At 50.3% G+C, this 22,799-nt stretch overlaps 1 protein-coding gene, 1 long non-coding RNA gene and 1 pseudogene across 4 annotated transcripts in view; 1 reads left to right on the top strand and 2 right to left on the bottom strand.

Annotated features, from left to right (window-relative positions):
• Positions 1-22,799, bottom strand: part of INTS3 (integrator complex subunit 3) — a 76,857-nt gene that overhangs the window by 46,228 nt on the left and 7,830 nt on the right. For 2 of the 3 annotated variants that reach the window (XM_035097925.3, XM_035097924.3), the window contains exons 2-7: positions 17,226-17,309; positions 15,787-15,870; positions 9,193-9,306; positions 8,282-8,366; positions 4,591-4,657; positions 1,087-1,231 (exon numbers count right to left, since the gene is read on the bottom strand). In XM_035097925.3, coding sequence (XP_034953816.1) covers positions 1,087-1,231; positions 4,591-4,657; positions 8,282-8,366; positions 9,193-9,306; positions 15,787-15,870; positions 17,226-17,309 — 579 coding nt within the window. Of the gene's footprint in view, positions 1-1,086; positions 1,232-4,590; positions 4,658-8,281; positions 8,367-9,192; positions 9,307-10,397; positions 10,540-15,786; positions 15,871-17,225; positions 17,310-22,799 lie in introns of those variants that run through there. The other variant, XM_035097926.3, reaches the window with a different exon arrangement.
• Positions 4,615-14,776, top strand: LOC148683166 (uncharacterized). Its single transcript, XR_015947572.1, has 2 exons — positions 4,615-4,740; positions 13,250-14,776. It is a non-coding gene; the product is annotated as an uncharacterized LOC148683166 (long non-coding RNA).
• Positions 18,004-19,395, bottom strand: LOC148683165 (uncharacterized; annotated as a pseudogene).

Genomic DNA, 22,799 nt, shown 5'->3' with positions numbered 1-22,799 from the left:
ATTGCCAGCAGCACTGGAGAGCCAGATCAGATTCCTGGCTGTGCTTCAGGCAATACAGGTGAAACTCGGAAAATTAGAATATCGTCGAAAAGTGCATTTATTTCAGTAATGCAACTTATTATTTTTTATTTTTCTTTTAATTTTTACAAATGCTTTCTTTTGGAAATTCCACAGTAGTAAAACAAATAGTTACAATAATACAAAAATAAGCATCGCTATTACATTTCATTAATTACATTCCATTTATAATTGACCCGCCTAACGACAAATAATTACAATCACAACAAATAAAGGCTTGACATATCTTGCTTTGCGTGTCACGCATCTATCTCATATACTGGTTTCACCTTTTAAGCTGCGTTACTGAAATAAATGCACTTTTCGACGATACTCTAATTTTCCGAGTTTCACCTGTATGTGAGCATAACTTGGTCTCCCCAATGGCAGGGCCTTTACTGCAGCTGCCCCACAACTCCACGGCAAAGCATGAAGCTACTCCTCCCCGCTTGACTTTTCTGCAAGGGTTGTAAAAACGAGGGTGGGCAACCAGCAGCCCCTCCAGATGTTGCTGGAACCAGAGCTCAACAGGGATCTTGTTCTACTGGGTCGCCTGGGTCGCTGCAGGCAGGGGTTTGGATTAGGACAGGGAACCTGTGGCCCTTCAGATGTCACTTGACTCAGATCCCATCATCCCTGACCATCGGCTATGCTGGCCAGGACTGCTTGGTGCTGAAGGCCCGCAAGATTTGAAGGGCTGCAATGCTCCCCAGCCCCGCTCCACTCTTCTGTTAAGTGCATTTTTATGTGTGATCCCTGATTGGTTGGGCTTTCAGCTCTTTAAGAGGAACAAGCAGCAAGGCACAAAACACGAAGAGAGAAGCTCATCCGGGCGGGAGTCACAATGGGCTCTGTTGTTTCAAAGTCGGCCCCCACAGAGAAGACAGGGAGAGTGGGGGCCGAGTGTGTCTGCAGCGACAAAGGAGGCTGTCTGGAAAGCGGCTGTCACTTGTCCCTCAAGTGCCTTCCTCGGAGATGGCACCCGCCCACACGCCTCCAGGCTGCAAAACACTTCCCAGATTCCCTTACCCGGTCGCGGAGCAGGGAGATGCAGAATTCCACCTCCTTCTGCCTCAGGGCATGCAGGGGTGGGGAGCCATGGTGGTCGACGATCAGGCGGAGGTAGGTGTACACGGACATGGCAATCAGCATGGCGCTCTTCAGAACCCACTCCCTGCAAAGAAGGGAGCATTTAGTTCTACGCCACACCCTCCCAACCGCTTAAAACCAGTGTGGGCATTGAGAACATGTACAAGTAGCCCCGCGGGATCAGGCCCGGCATCCTGTTCTCACAGCGGCCCATCGGATTCTCCCAGGAAGGCCCCCAGGCAAGATCCCTCCCCTGTTGTTTCGTCTCCAGCATCTAGCATTGAGAGGTAGACTGCCTTAGGACATGGAGGTTCTGTTCTGAGCTAATATAAAAAGAGCTCTGCCGGGTCATTTTGCCCAGGGAGGCCAAGCAAATGCCTGTGGAAAACCTGCAAGCAGGATCTGAGCACAAGAGCCCTCTTCCCCTCCTGCAGTTTCCGGCAATGGGTACTTGGCTGCTGAAGGTGGAAAATCTTAAGAACCTGAGAGGAAGCCTGAATTAAGATTTCAGACTGGGGGCAGGGGAGAGGGGAGGCTTTGATCCCCCCCCCTGGTCACATCATCCTGCCCACACATCACACCCCATCCTGATCCTAGCACGGCTACTAAGTAGGGATCTGTTTTAGTTATGCTTTTTAAAAGATCTCAAAGAGGAAGGGCAGTAGTTAGTCTTTGCGGGGCAAAAGGGCTTCCGGTCCATTTACTGGATGTGCGGCACAACAGCAGCAGCGAAAGGGCAGGAGTGGCAAAGGAAGGGGCAGCCGATGTCAGGGGGTCCGTGCATGGCGCTGCCCTCCAGCCCGAGCTCGGGATTAATTGAGCTGGCAGGTGACGCAGAGGAAAGGTTTAAGGGTGCTCCAGAGGCAGCTCGGGGCTCGTTACGCCACCGAGTGCCGGAGAGGGCCAACGCACAACGTGGTGGGCTTGGCTCACCCCCTGATCCAGATGCTACTTGAGAAACAACCCCTTCTGCTCCCAATTAAAGCAGCCAAAGAGGGAGGGTTTGGGTTTCACATTAAAAACAAAACCCAACTATGCCGCCTAATTAAAACCTTGCTTTCCATTCTGCCGACCTCAGTTGTGTTTTCCCCTCAATCCTCGAAATTCCCAGGCCAGGAACCACCCCCTAGAGCAGTGCTTCTCAAACTTGGGTCCCCGGCTGTTGTTGGACTACAACTCCCATCTTCCCCGACCACTGGTCCTGCTAGCTATGGATGATGGGAGTGGTAGTCCAACAACAGCTGTTGACACAAGTTTGAGAAACACCGACCCTGGGGCAATGGGCCTGTATCCTCATTCGTCATCAACTCCTGAGCAACAATGGCAATGAGGGCCTGAGACTTTGGGCAGGGCCTTTTCTGCTGTGGCACAAACCCCCCCCCCCCAGGTGGGGGCATTCAGCTTTTGAGGAGTAGCCTTCCCCCTCCTTGGAATGCCCCAGGCTCTCCCCCTATCAATCCCCCACAGCCCAGTACAAGCCACAGGAGAAACTGGGAAGGTGACTTTCTTTAAGGCAGGGGTGAGGAATCCCAGGCTCTCAGGAGGGGGAGGCAAACAAATGCAGCAACTCTCCCCAAGCCACGCCCCTGGCTGGCCTTTCTTCATGCCCTCCTTAGCCACGCCCCCTCTCCCCAGGCCACACCCCCGTTGTGATTATCAGCAACTGGTGTTCAGAGGCATATTGCCTCCGACAGTGGAGGGAGAGCACAGCCATTGTGGCTAGCAGCCACTGACAGTCTCAGCCCCCTCCATGGATTTGTCCAATTCTCTTTCAAGAGCAATGAAGATGGCATCCCAGCCATCTGTACGGCTCCCCGTATTTCCCCTCGTAGACAAGCGAGAACATCGTGTGTTCCTATCGAACCCAGTATTGTCCACTCTGACGGGCAGCAGCCCTTTGGAAGCCACAGGGCTTCCTGGCCACCTGCTAAATCTTCAAAACTTCTCTCGTAAGGAGATAAGACGACTCAGACAGAAAGTCCGGCAACTCTACCATCGTAAAGGCTAAGCACTTGCTTTTCCATGGTTAACTGCTGGACCACTCGGGGTGCCTGACTCTGTATGTGGGATGCCACTAGGCCAAAAAACACAATCTTGCCCAGAGTTTTGCTACATCCCACCCCCCTTTCCTCCTTGCCAACATAAATTCCAAATGTGCCCAACAAATGGGAGGCAGGAGGAACTGTTGCAAGCGCAAAGTTCCTCTGAGCACAGAATTTAGACTTCTTTTGGCATGGAACATCACACTCAAAGACCAAGGAAGGAGAGGGAAGCCTTCAAGTGTGCTAGAAACCTGACCTTGTGTGTGTTAAGCCTAAGATGAGGGTTGCCAGGAATCTGTGTCAGATAAGGACTTTCAGAAGACAAACAAGTTACAGGTAGGTAGCCGTGTTGGTCTGACGTAGTCGAAACAAAAAATAAATAAATTCCTTCCAGCAGCACCTTAGAGACCAACTAAGTTTGTCATAGGTATGAGCTTTCATGTGCATGCACGAAAGTCTGAAGTAGTGTGCATGCACACAAAAGCTCATACCTATGACAAACTTAGTTGGTCTCTAAGGTGCTGCTGGAAGGAATTTTTTTTATTTTGAGAAGACAAACAAGACAAACTACTAGGTAAAGACTGTCTAGGCAAGAACCAGCAGGCAGAAAGCAATGATTTATAGCCCCCTGGTTCTTCCAGCCACAGAAAATGTGCTCGCTCTCCGGAGAGAGCACTAGATGGCAATGTGGGGCAACGCAGCTGGAATTGAATTGAATTGTTCCTTGCCGAAGGGAAATAAAGACACTTGAAAAACTCTTTATGTGTCTGTCCGTCCCCCGCGAAGTAAAACGCTTTAACAACTTGATTGTTCACCACAGCAATAAGCAATTTCAAAGAGACATTGCAGCTACAACACACACCATCCTAAGAGAGGGAACTGCGCACTGAAATATTATGACAGATGCACTTGGGGTGCATCCGTGCAAAGAAAAGGGGGCTGCAGAAAAGGAACGGTGTGGGCAACCAAGACTCGGCGTAAACAAAGCCAGATCAGCCTCAGTGACCCAAGCCTGTTGCAGCGGGTGTCTGGAGAAGGTGGCCAGGTTCGTACCAAGGCAATAAATATTTATTGCTCCTAGCAATAAGGTCCAGCAGAAAGCCATGCCCCATTAATTGCGCGGTCTCTATGCAGGGCTGCTTCAGGGCTCTCTTCATCTTGGTCACAGAGAAAGTCAGGACTGATCAGCCCTGGCAAGACTCGGTAGCGTGAAAACAAACTTCAGAGTCCACACTGGACAAGGTCAGACATGGCTGAGCCCGGCCCTTGAAAAGCAACACAATGTCACCAGCCAGGCATTCCACCTGAACAAGCCTTCAGAGCAAGTCTAGGCAAGCGCTCCATTGTGAGCAAGCAATGACCCCTGGCTGCCAGCGATGGCCGACTAACCAGGCACACATACCTCTGCTCAGTAAGCATATCGAGGATGTTTTCTGCCAGCCAGATATTCTTCGCTGTTACATCTCCGCCTGCAAGGACACAAAACAGGTGATGTGAGAAGGTTGGGAGGAAGCCGGTTCAGACTGTGGATTGCACTTTCCTGCAGCATCAGGTTTGCACTAAACTGCCCCCTGATACCTTTCAGCTAATCAAACTTTTTGTTGCTGTTGTTTCTGCCCTGTACACCCATATACCCATCCACCCTAGGAGAACCCCGTCCTCCTTTGCTCAACGGGATAGCTCAGGTACTTTCTGGAAACCAATGACCAAATGGACATTGGAAGAACCGTTTCGGATCAGGACAAAGGTGTCCCCCTTTGACACCAGCCACTCAAGATTCCTCTAGGAGGTGCACAGGCAGGGCGTGAAGGCAAGAACTCTCCCTCATTGTAACCCATAAGGATGTAAAAAGAGCCTGCAGGATCAGGCCAATGGCCTGCCTAGTCCGGCATCCTGTTCTCGCAGCGGACAGCCAGGTGCCTCTTCTGTAAAAGCCTGCAGGGAAGATCTGAGCACAACTGAAGCCCACCAGCAGTTTCCAGCTCAGTTGGTTAGAGCATGGTGCTGATCAATGCCAAGGTTGCAGGTTTGACCCCCGTATGGGACAGCTGCATGTTCCGGCATTGCAGGGGGTTGCACTTAGATGACCCTCAGGGTCCCTTCCAACTCTATGGTTCTATTCAGAAACATTACTACCTTCAAACGTGGAGGAAGAGTCAGTAACCACTGATTGCCTTCTCCTCAATAAATCTGACTGATACTGCAAACCCCAAGATCAGGCCAATGGCCCAGTAGGGAAACCCTCAGGGCAGGACCCTCCAGATGTTTTGGACTACAATTCCCATCATCCCTGACCACTGGTCCTGTTAGCTAGGGATCATGGGAGTTGTAGGCCAAAACATCTGGAGGGCCGCAGTTTGGGGGTGCTTGCCCAAGCACAAGAGCACTCTCCCCTCCTGCGGCTTCCAGCAGCTGGTATCGGTTATTGATGCAGCACTGAGGAACCCCAATTAAACCACAACGACCTGACTCAGTGAGGCTAAAATTGGGAAGCAAGCGAAAGGTAATCTCGGCCTGCCAAATGAAGGAGTGCTCCTTGTCCTTTGAAAGCAAGGCCTGAGCACAGCAAGCAGGGCTTTCCCCACCCGTGATGCCAGCCAGAAGACAGCAAGGAGGGCTGGGGGGTTATTTGGCCAGGGCACCCTCCCCTAACTCAGCTCCCCCTCCAGGCCTTATTGGGCTCCAATTCCCATCAGACCCCCACCCCTGGCATGGCTAACGGCTAGGGGTGATGGAGTCCAATAAGATCTGGAGGGCCGCAGGGGCCCCCAACTCTAGACTAGGGGCACCCAAGGTCAGGCTGTCATGCAAGCTGGCTAATAAAGAGCCCCAAGGCTTGTAAATTCCTGGTTGCTGTGAGCGATTGCAGGGCAAATTCCTTTCTTCACCAGAGTACTCTTTAAAAAGTCAGGCTGGGCCATTCTTGGATGCCTGTCCTTGAGATGGGGGGGGGGGCTCAAAAGATGTAGTCATGGCAACTGAATTCTCATAAAAAGAAAAAAAAACTTATCAGGGTGAGGGGGTGGTAGAGGTGCCTTAGGAAAAGAAGTTTCCCATAAGTTAGAAGGCTGCACACACTTGGCAAGGGTGCCAAGCAAAGGAGAAAGACAATAGTTTGCTGGTCCACTACGGTTTTGTCCTCCCTGCCCCCCCCCCACAAATAACTTTTAGAGCCTGTCCTTCGGCCGAGGGGGGCGGGATGGGAGCTGGCAAGCTCTGAGCTCATACAGGCCCAACTCCACATTGCAGAGGCAGGTGATTAAATAAACGAAATGACAGATTTTCCACTGCGGCAAATTCCTGATGTTAGCCCGGCAAAAAAGTGTGCCAGAAGTTCTCGATATCCCTATCAAGCCCATACCTGATTTGGTAGGGAAGGAACTGGTGGGGCGGGGAGATGAGGATTGTTTGGCCAAAAGGCATCCTATTGCTTCAATTTAATGAGAGATTCCTGATTGGCTGGGATGTGTGACCAGGATAGGGGTGGGGGACCTGTTACCCTCCAGATGTTGCAGAACTACAAGTCCCGTCATCCCTAATCGTGGACCACGCAAGCTGGGTCTGGTGGGAGTTATAGTCCAGCTACAGCTGGAGGACCCCTGGTTCCTCAATCCTGCTATATACAAACTCAGCTCCGGCGATGAGACTTCTTTATAGCTTTAAAAATGGAAGATAAATCCTATGTGCGTAATATTTACACACACGTTAATGTAAGGTGAAAAGGAAATCTTCCAAGAGTTACTGGAAGAGTTATTGCATCTTTTAAAAACAAAAACAGGTGTCCCATAATTGCATAAAAATGGTTTAGGGATAAATCTGTTTTATTAAATTGGACAGTGTTCTATATCTGCAATGGCACATGAACAATTCAAGACAGCTGTATTACCAAACTCTTCATTTTTAAAAGGATATATAATTACAGAATAATGTTCCCAAGTAATGGTTGTTCTCTACAAAAAATAAAATAAAAAGACCCTAAACACACCAGGGATTTTTTAAATTGGGTGTAATCACACATTCGGAATAAAGCAACTCTGAGCACAACGCACTCTCTCTGAGAGAGAGCTGCTCCAATATACCTTGCTGCTAATTGAGCAACTCATTTCGACCCTCAGTGCCTGAAAAGGGCAACTCTGCTGCCATCAAAAAAAACCCTCCCTCTCTCCTGGCCCTGCCTGGCTCCAGTTTTAAGGCAGCTTTACACAATTAAACTAGTGCTCTCTCTGTAGCTGTTGGCAGACTGGACCTTAGGCACCTCAGCTCTACATGGCAGGCGGTTCATTTTGAACATGCCAAGTGTTACCACAGGGAAACACTGACTGCCACAATATGCTCCCTTCATCGGACACAGACAGCAGCAAAAATAACAGCTTAGGGATGGGGCTGGGGGCAGCGATGCTCAGGAGGCTGCTCAGACTGGCCTGGTGTCTGTTGATTGCTTGATGAGGACTGGGCACCTTAAGAAATGGTCGCATCTAGCCCAGCATCCTGTTATCACAGTGGCCAACCAGATGCCCCAATGAGAAGCCCCCAAGAGCTCTCCCCCTGCTGCAGTTTCCAGCCACTGGTATTCAGAACGCGGGTGGCGCTGTGGTCTAAACCACTGAGCCTCTTGGGCTTGCTGATTGGAAGGTCGGCGGTTCGAATCCCCGTGACAGGGTGAGCTCCCATTGCTCTGTCCCAGCTCCTGCCAACCTAGCAGTTCGAAAGCACACCAGTGCAAGTAGATAAATAGGTACCGCTGCTATGGGAAGGAAAGCGGTGCTTCCGTGCACTCTGGTTTCCGTCACGGTGTTCCATTGTGCCAAAAGCAGTTTAGTCATGCTGGCCACATTGACCTGGAAAGCTGTCTGTGGACAAACGCCAGCTCCCTCGGCCTGAAAGTGAAATGAGCGCTCCAACCCCATAGTCGCCTTTGACTGGACTTAAGCGTCCAGGGGTCCTTGACCTTTTTCCTTTTATTCAGAAGCATTGCTGCCTCTGCCAGAGCATAGCCATTTAGGCTAGCACCCATCAACGCAGCCTTCCTCCACCTCCTATGGAATGCTTTGTGGGGCTACCTTCTCCAGCGATACTGCCCCCAATCCACTCACCTGCGATCTGCTTCATGAAGGTCATGCAGACCCCTTCGATGCCCAGAATCCCGCTCCGCACTATCTCCCGCACCAGCCAAACCAACTAAAGCGTGGGAGAGAAGAGAATTCAGGGCTCATTCAAACGACATGCACAAAGCCAGCCTCTCCCGCCTCTTTGACGCCTTGTCCCCGCGGAAGAAAGGCACGGCACGCAAGCATTTGTGCCAGCCAAATGCTGGCGTGGTCCTAATGGCTCACTGCTCATAGAACATGGGTCCGCGATCGGGATTATTTCCGCTCTCTTTTTTAATAATAATAATAATAATAATAATAATAATAATAATAATAATAACATCCTGCAAGTTTCTAGTCCTTGTGGTTGTGGAGGGGTGGGGAACCTCGAACACCACTTAAGTTATAAAAAGAATCGTGTCTATGTGAGGATTCCACGGGTGAGCAGCAGGGAAGAATGTTTGGATTACAAACACAGCCACCAAGCCCACCTACCACAAATTTGTTTCGTGCCCCACCCCCTGAGTTTACAGCACCGCACTTCCCTTGACTTCCCCCGTATGCCTCAGTGCACCTTTTCCATATAAAAATTCTAAATTTGGCACCGGGGTTTGGGAGCAAAGGGCCAGGGGGTAGGAAGTACCCGCAACTGCATACCGCATTTCGTATGCCCCTGAAACCCAGCTTGCAGATTTGCAGAACTGATACTGATTGCAGAATCTGGGTCTTCAGGTTGCAGAATTCAAAATGCCTCACAGAGATGCCTTTGGCAGCACTGCACTCAGGGCTTGAGACAAACAAGCGGGCTGATCGCAGCTCCTGCTTCACCCCGCCCCCACCCATTCTTTTAAATACGGAGGCACACAGAGAAAAGAAAATGCACATAGGCAAGACATAGCGCGTAGCACATGGCCCACCTGCGTACGGCACGTGTCCTGCAGCTTCAGGTACTTCTCCATCAGAATCTGGTTCATCTTGTTCAATACGGCACTCATCCCATCCCGGCTGACCAGCACCAGGTCCCGGTAACACTGTGGCCATGGAGGAGGGCAGAGGAGAGATTAGAGAATGTGTCAGCTGAACAGAGTGCAGTGACAGCATATAACTTAAAAAGAAACTGCTCTGGGGTGGATGGTGGATGGCATACAGATTCTTTACACAGGGGTGGGGAGACTCCATCCCAGGGGCCAAGTGCAGTTCCCTGGAGAGATGCTGCTGGTCAGAGTTAACAGCACTGGGTTGAACAGACAACTGGCTCAGCATATAGAAGGCAGGTTCACATTACCCTGATCATGATCATCATCATGCAGGGGTCCTACAGCATCTTAGAAGGTCTGCAATAGGAGAGCCAATGTGCTGTAGAACTCTAGCTCCCATTGGCCGGACCCCAGCAGGACTGTAGTTCCCATTGGCCGGACCCCAGCAGGACTGTAGTTCCCATTGGCTAGACTCCAGCGGGACCCTAGCTCCCATTGGCTGGACTCCAGCGGGACCCTAGCTCCCATTGGCTGGACTCCAGCGGGACTCCAGCTCCCATTGGCCGGACTCCAGCGGGACTCCAGCTCCCATTGGCCAGACTCCAGCGGGACTCCAGCTCCCATTGGCCAGACTCCAACGGGACTCCAGCTCCCATTGGCCGGACTCCAGCGGGACCCTAGCTCCCATTGAAGAATTTGGATTTTATATCCCGCTTTATCACTACCCTAAGGAGTCTCAAAGCGGCTAACATTCTCCTTTCCCTTCCTCCCCCACAACAAACACTCTGTGAGGTGAGTGGGGCTGAGAGACTTCAGAGAAGTGCGACTAGCCCAAGGTCACCCAGCAGCTGCATGTGGAAGAGCGGGGACGCAAAGAGCGGGGATTACGAGTCCACCGCTCTTAACCACTTCACCACATTGGTCAGACTCCAGCAGGACTCTAGCTCCCATTGACCGGACTCCAGTGGGACTGTAGTTCCCATCAGCCACAGCCAGCACAGTCAATGGTCAGGGCTGATGGGAACTGCAGCCCACAAGGACCTCCAGAGGGCCATGGGTTCTCCAGCCCTATTCCAGACACACACATCCCAAACAATCAGGGATCACATATTAAATGCGCTTATAGAGGTGTAATATTCTATTACCTAGAGCTGGGATGAAGAACCCATAGCCGCCATCCAGGTGCTGTTTGACTCCAACTTCCATTTTCCCCAGCCTGCAAGGCCAATTGGTCAGGGGTGACGAGAGTTGTAGTCCACCAACATCTCTGGGAGGCCACAGGCTCTCCATCCGTGCTCTAACAACAGAAGGAGACAGTGCCTGAAGCCAAGGTGGTACATTGGGAACAGCCAGCACTGGTTGCTTTGAGGGTGAGCTGCTCCCCGCCACTGGTGACCAAAGGAAATGAATATACATGCCATATATATGCATCAGTAACCAGAAATCAGCGAAAGGGGTCGCTGCTTCTATGTATATGGCACCACAAGTCCAACCAACTGACATATGAAAATAATTCCGGGCGACACATAATGCAGAACATACATGAAGAGTACAGCCAAGTGTGTCGGACGGTCGTAAATCAGCTGGGACTTGGCTCGTCCAAAACGTACAAGCAGAGAATATATTTCCCGTGTCCAAATTTTCCTCGCTTGTCAAATTCCAAGAGAACACCCCCTCCACCCCCGGGACTCAATCTGCCAAAAGCTGGCAAGGAGATGCTTGCGGAAGAGGAGCCTGTGAATGGCCGTGCAAGCGTTTCGGGAGCCAAAGGCAGAGCTTGGGGAGCGCAGGCGGTGTGGGAGACGTTTGCGGGGGGTGGAGGGATGTGGGCGAGAAAGGAGGCGATGGAAAGTGCTCAGGGGCTCAGATTTGGGAGGACTTTGAGCAGATCCACTGATCATGACCCGCCCAGGACCCTGCAACCAACATCTGAGGTCCTTCTCCATGGGCCCTCTGAGAGGGAGGTCTGGAGTGTGGTGACATGAGAACAGGGTCTTTTTGGTGGTGGCTCCCTGCCTTTGGAATGCTCTCCCCAGGGAGGCTTGCCTGGTGCCATCACTGGCTACTTTTAGGAGCCCGGCAGTAACACTACTTTTCATCCAGGTTTTTGGCCTTTATCTTGGAGAGTTTTAGATACTACAACCCCTTTGTGGGGTGTATTAGACAGCCTTTTTACATACATCCGTGTTTTGAGCTCTTGTTTCGTTTCAGTTTTATAGTGGTTTTGATGCTTGTGTTATATAGAAAAATGAGTTTACGTTTCATTTTTCAAAAGCAACTAGCAAGTCCAGTTAATAAAATAATAATGAAGAACAGTGAGGCTTCTTGCGAAGTTCTACAGTATTCACACACAAGCTGGGTGGGGTGGAAAAGAGCTGGCATCTCTTTCCTGTCCCCTCTTGCCCTGTAAGGTTGGCAGAGGGAGGGAAGGGGAGAGAGGAACCAGGAAATCATCTGTTAACTCGCTTCTGCATGGATGTTAATTTGTGCTGCTAAATGTCACGCAGCGGAGGCAAAGAGGGATCTGCTCTCCGCGTTCTCCCTCGGGGAGGCTAATGAGGCCCATGAAAGCGCCCTTTCGATTGAACTCGCAAAGCACTCAGCAACCTCACGCTCGCAACAGGTGAAGTCTCCGGCTTGGCCTTTTGGCACTTCCCAAATGTTAAAAGGAGCACTTGGCCGACGAGCAGAAGGGGTGAAATAACCCCTGACCTGGTGCCGTGGTACAATTGGGGCCAAGGCGCTTTGGCACCCTGGGCAGTTCTCCCAAAGCCACTAAACAAGGATCGCAGAAGGCATTTCAGAGGGCAGGAGTAAGGCAGTGGCAAGGGTGAGGAAGGGATGTCACTGCAAAAGGGTCCAGTCCCTCCAGGGCTAGGTAAAGCACTCTGCCCATGTTTGAAGGTGCTCTTATCTCCTGTGTTTTGAAAGGACAGAGACGCTAGTGCCGAGGCCCCAAGATTTTTGCTTCCTATTTCTTTTCCTAGGAACCGATGGGGTTTATAAGGGGTGCTCAGTTTGGGGTGTCTTATTATCACCAAAACTGCAAAAGGCTACATAAAAGCAGTGGCATTCGGTAGCTGAATCTTGGCTCAAATTCTGGCGCCTTGCAATGAAACAGTGCTCCTGTTCAGGGTCCCAGCCAGCTAGCCAGTCAGCCCTTTCCCAGGATGTGCCATTCCATTACAAGCCCAATCAAGTTTCTTATCCGTATTACGATATTCACAAGTGTGACAAAAGGCTGGTAAGTGTAGAGTGCTCCAGTTCAGGGTTCCAACCAGCTACGCCCTTTCCTGGGATACTCCATTCCAGCCCAAGCCCAGGCAAATTCTTATCACTTATCACTGTGATATCATGCAATATTCATAGTGTTATGCCTGCAACAAAATGTTGGCAACATAAAGGGCTCCAGTTCATGGTTCCAACCTGGGAGGGCATTTCACAAACAGCGAGCAGGCGGCAAGAGGGATCTGTAAATGCCAGTCGGGCGCCGCCACCCACAGGGCCTCCCCTGCCAATCTTAAGGCCCAAGATGCTTGGCATATAATATATCACAAATGAGACAGCTGATATAATAACACACCAAAGGGGGAGATGGGCAGAGGGAGAGGGGGAAGATGGAAGGGTATAGGAAAATGGTATGCATTTATTTCACTCACAGTGGGGAAGCTGTCCCCAACCTGGTGCCCTCCAAGCCTTTTGGCGTACGGCTCCCTCAGCCCCAGCCAGCAGTTGTAGTCCAAAACAACACCTAGAGGATACCAGGTTGTGGAATGCTGAAGGAGGATGCAGGACCCATAGGAAGGAGGAGAGGCGTCCATCAAATTAAGACCTGATCTAAGGCGCCTTTTGGAATCTGTCCTCCTGAACGGGATCTGGGGTGGCAGCAGAACCGGGGTGGCAATGCAGGGGAGGACGACTCAGATGGCTTCCGTATACTTGACAGTAAACCATTCTTATTTCTGGCTTAAACCCCCTGCCGCGAACTGCACCCAAGGAGCGTCTAGCAACACGGCCCATGTCACTGACAGGGAAAGAGTCTGCCGCCTGATGAAAATGTGTCACCCCAATGAATAAATCAGCACCCGACAGCAGACCCCGCCGGCGGAAGGCTCCGGAGATGGGCGCAAGAGGCAAGCAGCAGATGTCAAGGAGACAGGAGGCTTTTAACTCTGGGTGAAAGATAAAAAGATGGAAGTGGGGGGAGAGCAGAAGGCCCTCCCTCCATACTTTGGGAAAGGAACTTTAATTAAAAGCAAGAGCCAGCCGAGCGGAGGAGGCAGCCGCCTCGCACACTCATCAGCTGGCTGTCACCCCAACGGCCCCGACGCAGCCAAGGGTCTCCTGCGCACAGCTGGACGGGCTTGGCATGCAGCTAATTTCTTGCACTCGGGGCTGCAAGGGGGGCCAGGAGAGGCATTCTCTGAGAGGCTTCGGAAGAGGGCGGCTGCTCGGCAGACCCAATCTGCGTCCAGAGCAAGAACGGCAAAGGGGGGGGCGCAGCTCAGCGGCACAGCATCTGCCTTGAGCCCAGAAGGTCCCAGGTTCAACAACCCCAATGGCATCCTCTGGGAGAGACCCCTGCCTGAAGACCTGGAGGGCTGCTGCCTGTCAGCCTGGATGATACTGAGCTAGAGAGGCCAAATTGTCTGACTTACTAAAGGGCAGCCTCTTCTGAACGCAGCCCTGTTTAGGGAAGTTTTTAATGTTTGATGTCTTCATTGTGTTTTTAATATTCTGTTGGGAGCCACCATTATTATTATTATTATTATTATTATTATTATTATTATTATTATTATTACTTCTGTCTCTAAGGGAGTGCAGTGACCCTTCTCTTAGCTGTAGAGGGGAGAAGCAGGGGTGCACAAGTTTGTAAGAAGAGCACTGATTGGTGGATCAGGCCAAAACCCACCTATGTCCAGCATCCTGCTCTTACAGTGGCCGACCGGAGGATAATAATAATAGTAGTAGTAGTAATAATAATAATAATAATGTTTCAACAGCCTTATCTTCCAAGATTGTGCCTAATCCTCTGTTCAAGCTGTTTGAATAGCTCAGTCGGCAGAACACAAGAGTCTTAATCTCAGGGTCATGGGTTCAAGCCCCACGGTGGACGAAAGATTCCTGCACTGGAAGGGGGTTGGACTAGATCACGGCTCCCCAAACTTGGGTCTCCAGCTGTTTTTGGACTACAGCTTGCATCATCCCTAGCTAGCAGGACTAGTGGTCAGGGATAATGGGGAGTTGTAGTCCAAAAACAGTGGGAGACCCAAGTTGGGGAAACCCTGAGCTAAGATGATCCTTCCAATGCAGTCCCTTCCAATGCTACAGTTCTATGATTCTAAGTCTGTGGCCATCCCTATGACCAGTTGCTGCTGCAGGAGTGACGGCCACCAACTTTGATGACTCCTTTGGTCAGCAGACTAGAGCAGGGACCCGAGGCAAAACCAGTCTGACTGAGATGTTCAAAGCAGGAATTACCGGTATACATCTACCTGCATAGAAATTAAAACATTTTGACTAATGGGCTTACCCTGCATAATCTTCCATATCTCGGTTGCAGGATTCCCAAGATCTGTTAAACCACTCTGGGAAGTGCAGCTCTGGGGGGGGGGGAATGGGAGGGGGTTTTCCTAACCACTCTCAGCATCCTTAACAAACCACAGCTTTCAGGACTCTTTGTGGGGAAGCCATGACTCTTCAACGCAGTGTCCTAGTGTATTTCATGCAGATGTGGTTGGCTGGTGTCTTGCCAGTGCTGCTTCCAGCCATTGTCTAAGCCAGGCATCCCCAAACTTCGGCCCTCCAGATGCTTCGGCCTACAACTCCCATGATCCCTAGCTAACAGGACCAGTGGTCGGGGAAGATGGGAACTGTAGTCCAAAACATCTGGAGGGCCGAAGTTTGGGGGTGCCTGGTCTAAGCCAGTGTTTCTGAAACTTGGGTCGCCAGTTGTTGTTTTTTGGACTACAGCTCCCATCATCCCTGACCACTTGGTCCTGCTACGTAGCTAGGGATGACAGGAGTTGTAGTCGGGGGAAACAGCTTGAGACCCAAGTTTTAGAAAGCCTGGTCCAAGTGATTATTGGGATTTTTTTTAAGGAGGGGATAGGAAATTTGAGGTTCTGGGGCTCAACCCAACCCCAGCCAGGCTCCTTCCCAGGGTGACCAAGAAGGAAGGCTGAAACCCTAACTTCAGCAGCACAGTGGTGCCGTCGGGGCAGCAGCAGGCGCAGCAGGGTCCCCAAACCCAACAGCAGGGCTGGACTATCACTTTTGAAGGAAGTGAAACAAATCAAGGGAATCACAGAGGCGGAAAGGTACCAATATTATCCCAATCCCGTCTCCCACCCCTCCCAGCCTTCTGGGGATAGGGTTGCACCCAACTAAAATATCTACTCATTGAGTAGGCCCACTGAAGCCAATGGAGCTAAGTTAGTTGTGTCTGTTGAGTTCCATGGGTCTGCTCTGAGTAGGACTGGCATTGGATACAGCCCCCTAGGGCATTTCAGAGCGACAAGCGAGGGCCCTTACCTTCTGCGCTTGAGCAGGCTCCGTGAGGATCAGCGTGAAAAGGCCCAGGCATATCTCCTCGTGCTGAGGGGCTCCTTTGCACACCTGGAGGAGCAAGACCGGAAGGTTTATCTAAAGGCAGGCCAAACCTCAGAGCGAAGGTGCGGGGAGAGGGAGGGAGGAATCCGTAGAGCAAGCAAGGACTCCCAAAGCAGCAACAATTTAAAAAAAAAAATCAAGATGCTTTCAGAGTCCTTCCAAGCTGACATCAATTAAGGATGCCCGGCAGCAAATTGTTTATTTTTATTTATTTTAATAAATTGTTATTTGCTTTTTTGTTTTATCATCTCATCAACGCATACTGTGTTACAGTTAGACACAGGATAATAAGAGGGGGCGGAAATAACATAAATATAAGACATACGGTATGTATTTGAATAATTATTTATTTAACTCTCATAAACCCTTAACTTTTACTCCCCTCCCATTCTTTCTTTGGTTTCCTATCTGCTATCTTTTCAAATGTGTTTTCTTACTCCACTAAGTTGTTTTCATTACCTTACACTATCCCACTTTGCAGCATCTACCACTGAGTATTTTTCGTCAGCCTGTTACGCTTATTTTCTTCTTGTAATATTTTTCCATATTATATATATATATATATATATATATATATATATATATATATATATATTGTCCTGACTTCTTTCTAACTCTGATTGTCTTTATTTCTTAATCTGTTTGGCATGCTGGCAAGTTCTATATATACTCTCATATTTTAAGGTGCCAATCATTTATTTTATTTAAAGAAGTTGTAAACTGGAAATATTGTGGTGGCAGTACAAAAAGGGAAGAAATTAAAAACAGAACGGAAAGCTAAAAGAGTTAAGAGCGCATTAAATCCATCTGTCAAAGCAGCAGGAACAATATTCAACCCTGAAAATAGTTTGGCTGTATTTTGATTTTTTAAAAAATAAAAAGCCTTAAGGAGGCTCCGTAAAGAGCTTCCCCAATGGGAATCCCGCAAGCAGGACCCGAGTGCAACAGCCGCACTGCCTGCTTGCGATTCCCAACAGCTGGTATTCAGAGGCACATCACAGTGGAAGAGGAACACAGCCATTGCGGCTGAAAGCCACGGACGGCCTTCTCCTCCACCACGAACTTGTCTGATCTGGTAAGAACACAAGAGGCCTGCAGCTGCATCAGGTCAATGGCCCATCTAGCCCAGCATCCTGTTCTCACAGGTTCTCCCCAGTTGCAAGACCTGAGCACAGCAGCAGCAGCTCTGTCCACTCTGTCCATTCCTTGCAACTCGGAGTCAGAGGCAGGCTCCCTTCGACAGCGGAGGCAGAGCACAGCCATCGGGGGTAGTAAATGCACCCATCAGCCCCTCTTGGCTGCAAGAGGCAGGGCTTTTGCAGCGACCCTCAGCAAGGCAACTCCAGCGCTGAGATACTCACGTGAGCGTTCAGGGCATCGTTGGCTTCCCTCTCGGAGACCCCGCCGGTCAGCGATGTTACGGTGCCCATGCATCTTTCGAGCCTCTGAAACGGATAAAGGAAAAAATGGGTGAAAGGTGTTGAAAAGTGTGAATGGAGAGGCCCAGGGGTTGACCAATAGCTTGTCATCCCAGGTGAGTGGTGGTGGTGGGGAGAACAGCAGTGTAAACAGCCCAGGCTTACAGACAGCTACTTCTGCTCACCTGGGGCGAGCAAAAATTGTCTCCAAGCAACCAGGCAGGGAAGTTTCATGCAAAGTTAGTTCTTTTAGGCTGCTACAAATGATGAACACAAGTGCGTTTTTTATGTTTATGTTTTTTCAAGTATAAGTGAAGGGTTAAAGGGAAAAGAAGAAGTCCTAGACACACCCCATGGGAACAATTGCAAGAGGTATTTTAAAAAAGAATACTTATTACCCCTAAAACGCATGTTAAATAAGAGCATCTGTCCATAGCCTTCCTTGAGTTATGGTTATTATCATCACCACCATTATTAATTAAATCTGCATACTGCCCCTCATCTGAAGATCATAGGGCAGTTCACAACATAAAAATACAAAACGAGAACTATATATATATATATATATATATATATATATATATATATATATGTAAACTGGGTATGTTCCTTCGTCTCCTATGTTCTACAAAACTGCTTGACTGATAGCGTTGAAATTTGGACACAAAGTCAAATGTGACTGTGTGAGTGTCCCCAGACCGTTTTCAAACACAGATGTGTCAGCTACGGAAGGTAAAACCCCCAAAACCCCGTGTTCCAGAACTCACAAATCACCTGCAAATGCATGCTGGGAGCACAGGAGAGATTGCAACACAGCGCCCTCTAGCGATGGCTACACTGGTACTACACCTAGGAAACCTACCCTCTCCACAGGCTCGGCTTTACAGACTAGGCCACTTTCCATACTAGGCCAGGTGGAGGTAGGGCCTTGCCGGGGGGGGGGGGAAGGGGGCGGAATAGGGGGCAGTGATAGGTAATGAGTCGGAACAGGGTGGGGGGAGACACAGGGATAAAACCTGCCTTCTCCACAGTATCTCGGGGGGTGAGGGGTCGGGACAGAGGAATTTATCATGTCCCTAGCCCAGCCAGCTATCCCTTCCCTGCTGGTTTTTTATCAGCCAAAAGGGGTGAGAGTTCAGAGCACAAGCGGTCGCCCTGACCGATTGAAGCACCTTGTCCACATCTTGAGCCTTACCAATCGAAACTCACTCAACATGACCAGACAGTGCTTGAGACACCCCTTGAGATACATCTGCTGAAACAGCAGGGTCAAGGTCCCGGTGGATGCAAGCAATTTTACCCTCAAAGTGCTTCGCAAACAAGTCGCAGCCTTCGGGCCTGACTGTTAGAAGACCTGCACTACCCGGAAAAGCTCTGCCAGACGTCACAATGAGGATGCAAGGAGGCAGCAAAGTACGCCTTATTTGCTGCCTTGACTGCCACTAGGTAGGCTTGATGGTGAGTCCTCGCCAGTGTTCGATTATACTCAACCAGAGTTTTTCTCCAATCACGTTCCAGCCCCCTCCCAGCTTGTTTCCTCACCCTGAGCTCTGGAGTATACCAGGGAGCCAAGTGGGCTCCACAAAGGAGGAGAGGGTGCTCGGGGGGGGGGGGGGGGAGATCGTGTCAACAGCATGAACCACCCGGATGTTCCACAAGTCAGCCAGGGCTTTTAAAGCAGCATCTGTCCTATCAGACGAAAAATCACCGAGGGCAGCCTGGAAACCCAGTGGCTCCATCAGCCTCCGAGGGCGGACCATCCCCATAGGTTCCCCACCTCTGCAAAGGGAGAAAGGTGATGAGAGCCAGAATCTCAACAGGAAGTGACCTGACAATGACAACGCCACTGGATACCCCCCCCCTTTCAGATCACCCTCTTCCTGCCCAGCCAAGAAAACAAGGTCCAAAGTGTGACCCGCCACATGTGTTGGGCTGATGACGTGTTGGGATAGCCCCATGGTTGTCACGGCTGCCATGGAGTCCTGAGCCACCCTGGAGCTAACTGCTTTGGCAACACCAGCAGTCTGGGAGTCCTCAACACAGCCTGTCAGCTCAGGCAGGCAGTAAACCAGCAGAATCCCTCATCTGCCCTGGCTACCCAACACCAGGAACGTACACTCTGGACTCAGGTGGGCAGAGAGCCTGCAGAATCTCTATAGGGCTGCAGCAACTACAGTCCATTAGTTTGCCCATTAAAGCGAATTCCCATAATATGCTGCCCAGAAATGGACGCAGTATTCGAGGTGGGAACTGACCAAGGCAGAAAAGGTGGGTACTATTATTTTCCTTGCTCTGGAGATTCTACTTCTTCTGTTGATGCAGCCTAGAAATGCATTGGCTTTTTTTTCTTCTTCCTGGGATGAAGAGGAAGCGACTCTAGTTTCCCGGCCCTTGAGATCTCAGCCATTGAGAATCAAGCCAGTTTCTCTATTTGGGGAGGGGGGGGGTTGGTTTGACAGAGAAAACACCACGTGCATGCCCAGAGCCAAAGACATATGTCATTTGTCACCCGCATGTCTGTGTTGGGAATTTTTTTTGGGGGGGGGCAGTGTTAGCAAATCCAAGGCCTTTCCCCATAGATCTTTTTCCTGCTGCTGGAAGGGCCTCATCAAAGCGCCCTTTGATGTCCCTAAGTTGTGACAGCTGAAACGAGAGAGGACACCCAAAGTCCCTGCCGTCTCCTCCTCGGAGACCCCAGGGGCCGCCATAATTTCAAGGTGGCCCCTCCTCCGAGTCACACTTCCTAACATCCAGAGGAGGCTTTCATCCTTTTGAAGGGGGAACGGAAAGTTCTCACCAGGGACAGGAGTGCTGCCGACTTTGTTGAAAAGGAGCAGCAAGCAAGTCTTTGCCTCCCGCCCCAGCTGGCCAGCCTGCGTGCACACACACACACACACACACACACACACACACATTAATATTGCAGAGAGTGTGCCCTGCATGTTGTGGTCAGAGCATGCAAGGAAAGGGGTCAGGGCGGCCCATGGGGTGACATCTCCCTCTGTGTGAGTGATGGTGTTCGCATGCTTTTAAGTCGCTTCTATGTCCTATCTTGCTGCAATAGTGGTGCGCGACAAGGGAATGTTATTTGCAAAAAAGACCAGGAGGAACTAAGAAACACGAAACCTGATGCCACACCTCTGGAAGGAGAACCTAGCCAGCCTGCTGTGGATTTGTCTAACCTTCCCTTAAAGCCTCACAAGTTAGCAGACATCCTGTGGCAGTGAATCCCACAATTTAGTTATGGACTGTGTGTAGAAGGACTTTCTGTAATCTGCCGACACTCAGCTGCTAGTGCTATGAGAGAGAGAGAGATGAACTTTTCCCTATCAACTTTCTCCATGAGGTGTATAATTTTATAAGCTTCTATCATGTGACCTACACATTGTTTTGAATGTAGAGAACCCTGCAGCTGGAATCAGCCAAAGGCCCATCAAGTCCCAGCATCCTGTTCTCACAGTGGCGAGCCGGACACCTCTTGGGAAGCCTGCAGAGAGTTCCCTGGGAAGAGGGGTTGATTTTTAAACCATTGTGAATTGTAGGTCTGGGAGGGGGGAACAGGGGTCTTGTAACAACTTCTGGGGCACTTAACTACAGCTCCCAGAATTCCTTACGGGAAGCCACAACTGTTGAAAGTGGTATCACCACAGCACTTTATGGATGGTCTGAATGCAGCCTAGGTTCCGCTCACATTGAAATGAATGCACATGACTAACTTAGGTCTATCAATTTTAACGAAGTCGTGTCCATTCATTTCAATGAACCAAGCCACACTGAGTAGAACAAAGGTCACAGTCACACCGTGATACCATTTTAAACAGCCATGGTCTCGCCCAAAGAATCATGGAAGGTGCAGTTTGTTAAGGGTGCTGAAAGGAGACCCCTGTTCCTCTCCCAGAGCTACAGTTCCCATAGTTCCCTGCGAAGAGGGACTGTTAAACCCCTCTGAGGACTGTAGCTCTGGAGAGGGAATAAAGGTCTCGTAACAACTCTTGGCGGCCTTGACGAACTACAGCTCCCAGAATTCCTCGGGGGAACCTGTGACGGTTTATAAAGTGGTGCTTTATCTGCATGGGGTGAATGTGGCCTATGACTCCTCCTGATGCTAGCCGCTACGGGCTGCAGCCCCACAACTCCTGGAGGGCTGGAGCTTCTCTGATCCTTACGCTTTCTCCAGTCAGCATGCACACATGACAAGCCTTTGGTGGTCTCCATGCCTCCACCCCCCAGCTGTCCAAAGGGGAATTGGCTCCTTGGTGGAGTTTCAAGGTTCCATCCCTCTGAAGTTCCAAGATCCTTGATGTTTTCGTCTATTTCCACAAGCCAGCCCAAGGCCAAGCCGACATCCGCTTTGGAAATCTGTGCTGAGATTCTGGAGGTGGCGTTCATGCCCCTTGAGTCAGGGCCAGGAGAATTCCAGGGGGAGAGAAAGAGAGCGAGAGAGATAAACCACCCCACCTCCCTTTGAAGACCACTGTTTTGATCACTCCACACCATGCTGCAGAGTTTCAAGGAGCCTTTGGGCCACGGCTGTTTCAGAGGCATCTGTTTCTCATTTGCACCAAGTTATTAACGCACAGAATCCAGGAAGGTCAAGAAGAGACCAGAGCTTCCTTGAGTCTTGTCACCCAAAGGAAGCGATAGGCAGGAGTGGATAACTGGGGAAAGGCTGCAGCTGAGTGGGTAGAGCAAATGGTTTGCATGCAGAGCCTCCGAGGACCAGCCGACAGCAGTTCCAAACCCGGCTGGGAGAGACCCATGTCCAAAACCCTGGAGAGCCACTGCCAGCCAGTGCAGGAAGTACTGAGCTAGATGGACCAAGAATCTGATTCAATGTAAGGCAGCTTTCTAAGTGCTAGACCTTTCCATAGTTTGAGGGTAAGAGAATGTGACCTGGTGTGGAAAGACAACCTCGGGGCCACCTCCTCCAACCCATTCCATCATCACAGGTCTCTAGCATGGGGAGGCAGCCAGGACAGCTAGATTCTGCACACAAGAAACACCTTCCTGGATCTGGCCAGAGGCCCATCTAGTCCAGCATTCAGTTCTCAACAACCAGGCATCTCCGGGAAGCCCACAAGTAGGACATCACAATCATCATCAAATTTCTTATACCCCACACATCTGACTGGGTTGCCCCAGCCACTCTGGATGGCTTCCAAAAAAATACAGGGAAATACAGGGGGAAAGGAAAAAGAGTAACAACAACATCAAACATTGAAAGCTTCCCGAAACAGGGCTGCCTTCAGATTATATATAAAAAATTAAATAACTCTTTGACATCTGCTGGGAGGACATTCCACAGGGTGGGTGTGACTACCGAGAAGGCCATCTACTTGGTTCCCTGTAAGTTCACTTCTCGCAGTGAGGGAACTGGCAGAAGGCCCTCGGAGCTGGACCTCAGTGTCTGGGCTGGACAATGGGGATGGAGACGATCCTTCAGGTATACAGGGCGGTTTGGGCTTTAAAGGGCAGCACCAACACTTTGAATTTGGCATCCTGGGTTAGTTGTAGTTT

This window comes from Zootoca vivipara, chromosome 16 (assembly GCF_965207765.1).
Source record: "Zootoca vivipara chromosome 16, rZooViv2.hap1.1, whole genome shotgun sequence".
Taxonomy (NCBI): Eukaryota; Metazoa; Chordata; class Lepidosauria; order Squamata; family Lacertidae; genus Zootoca; species Zootoca vivipara.
Note: the sequence above shows the minus strand (reverse complement) of the source record. Positions and strands in the feature narration are given on the sequence as shown.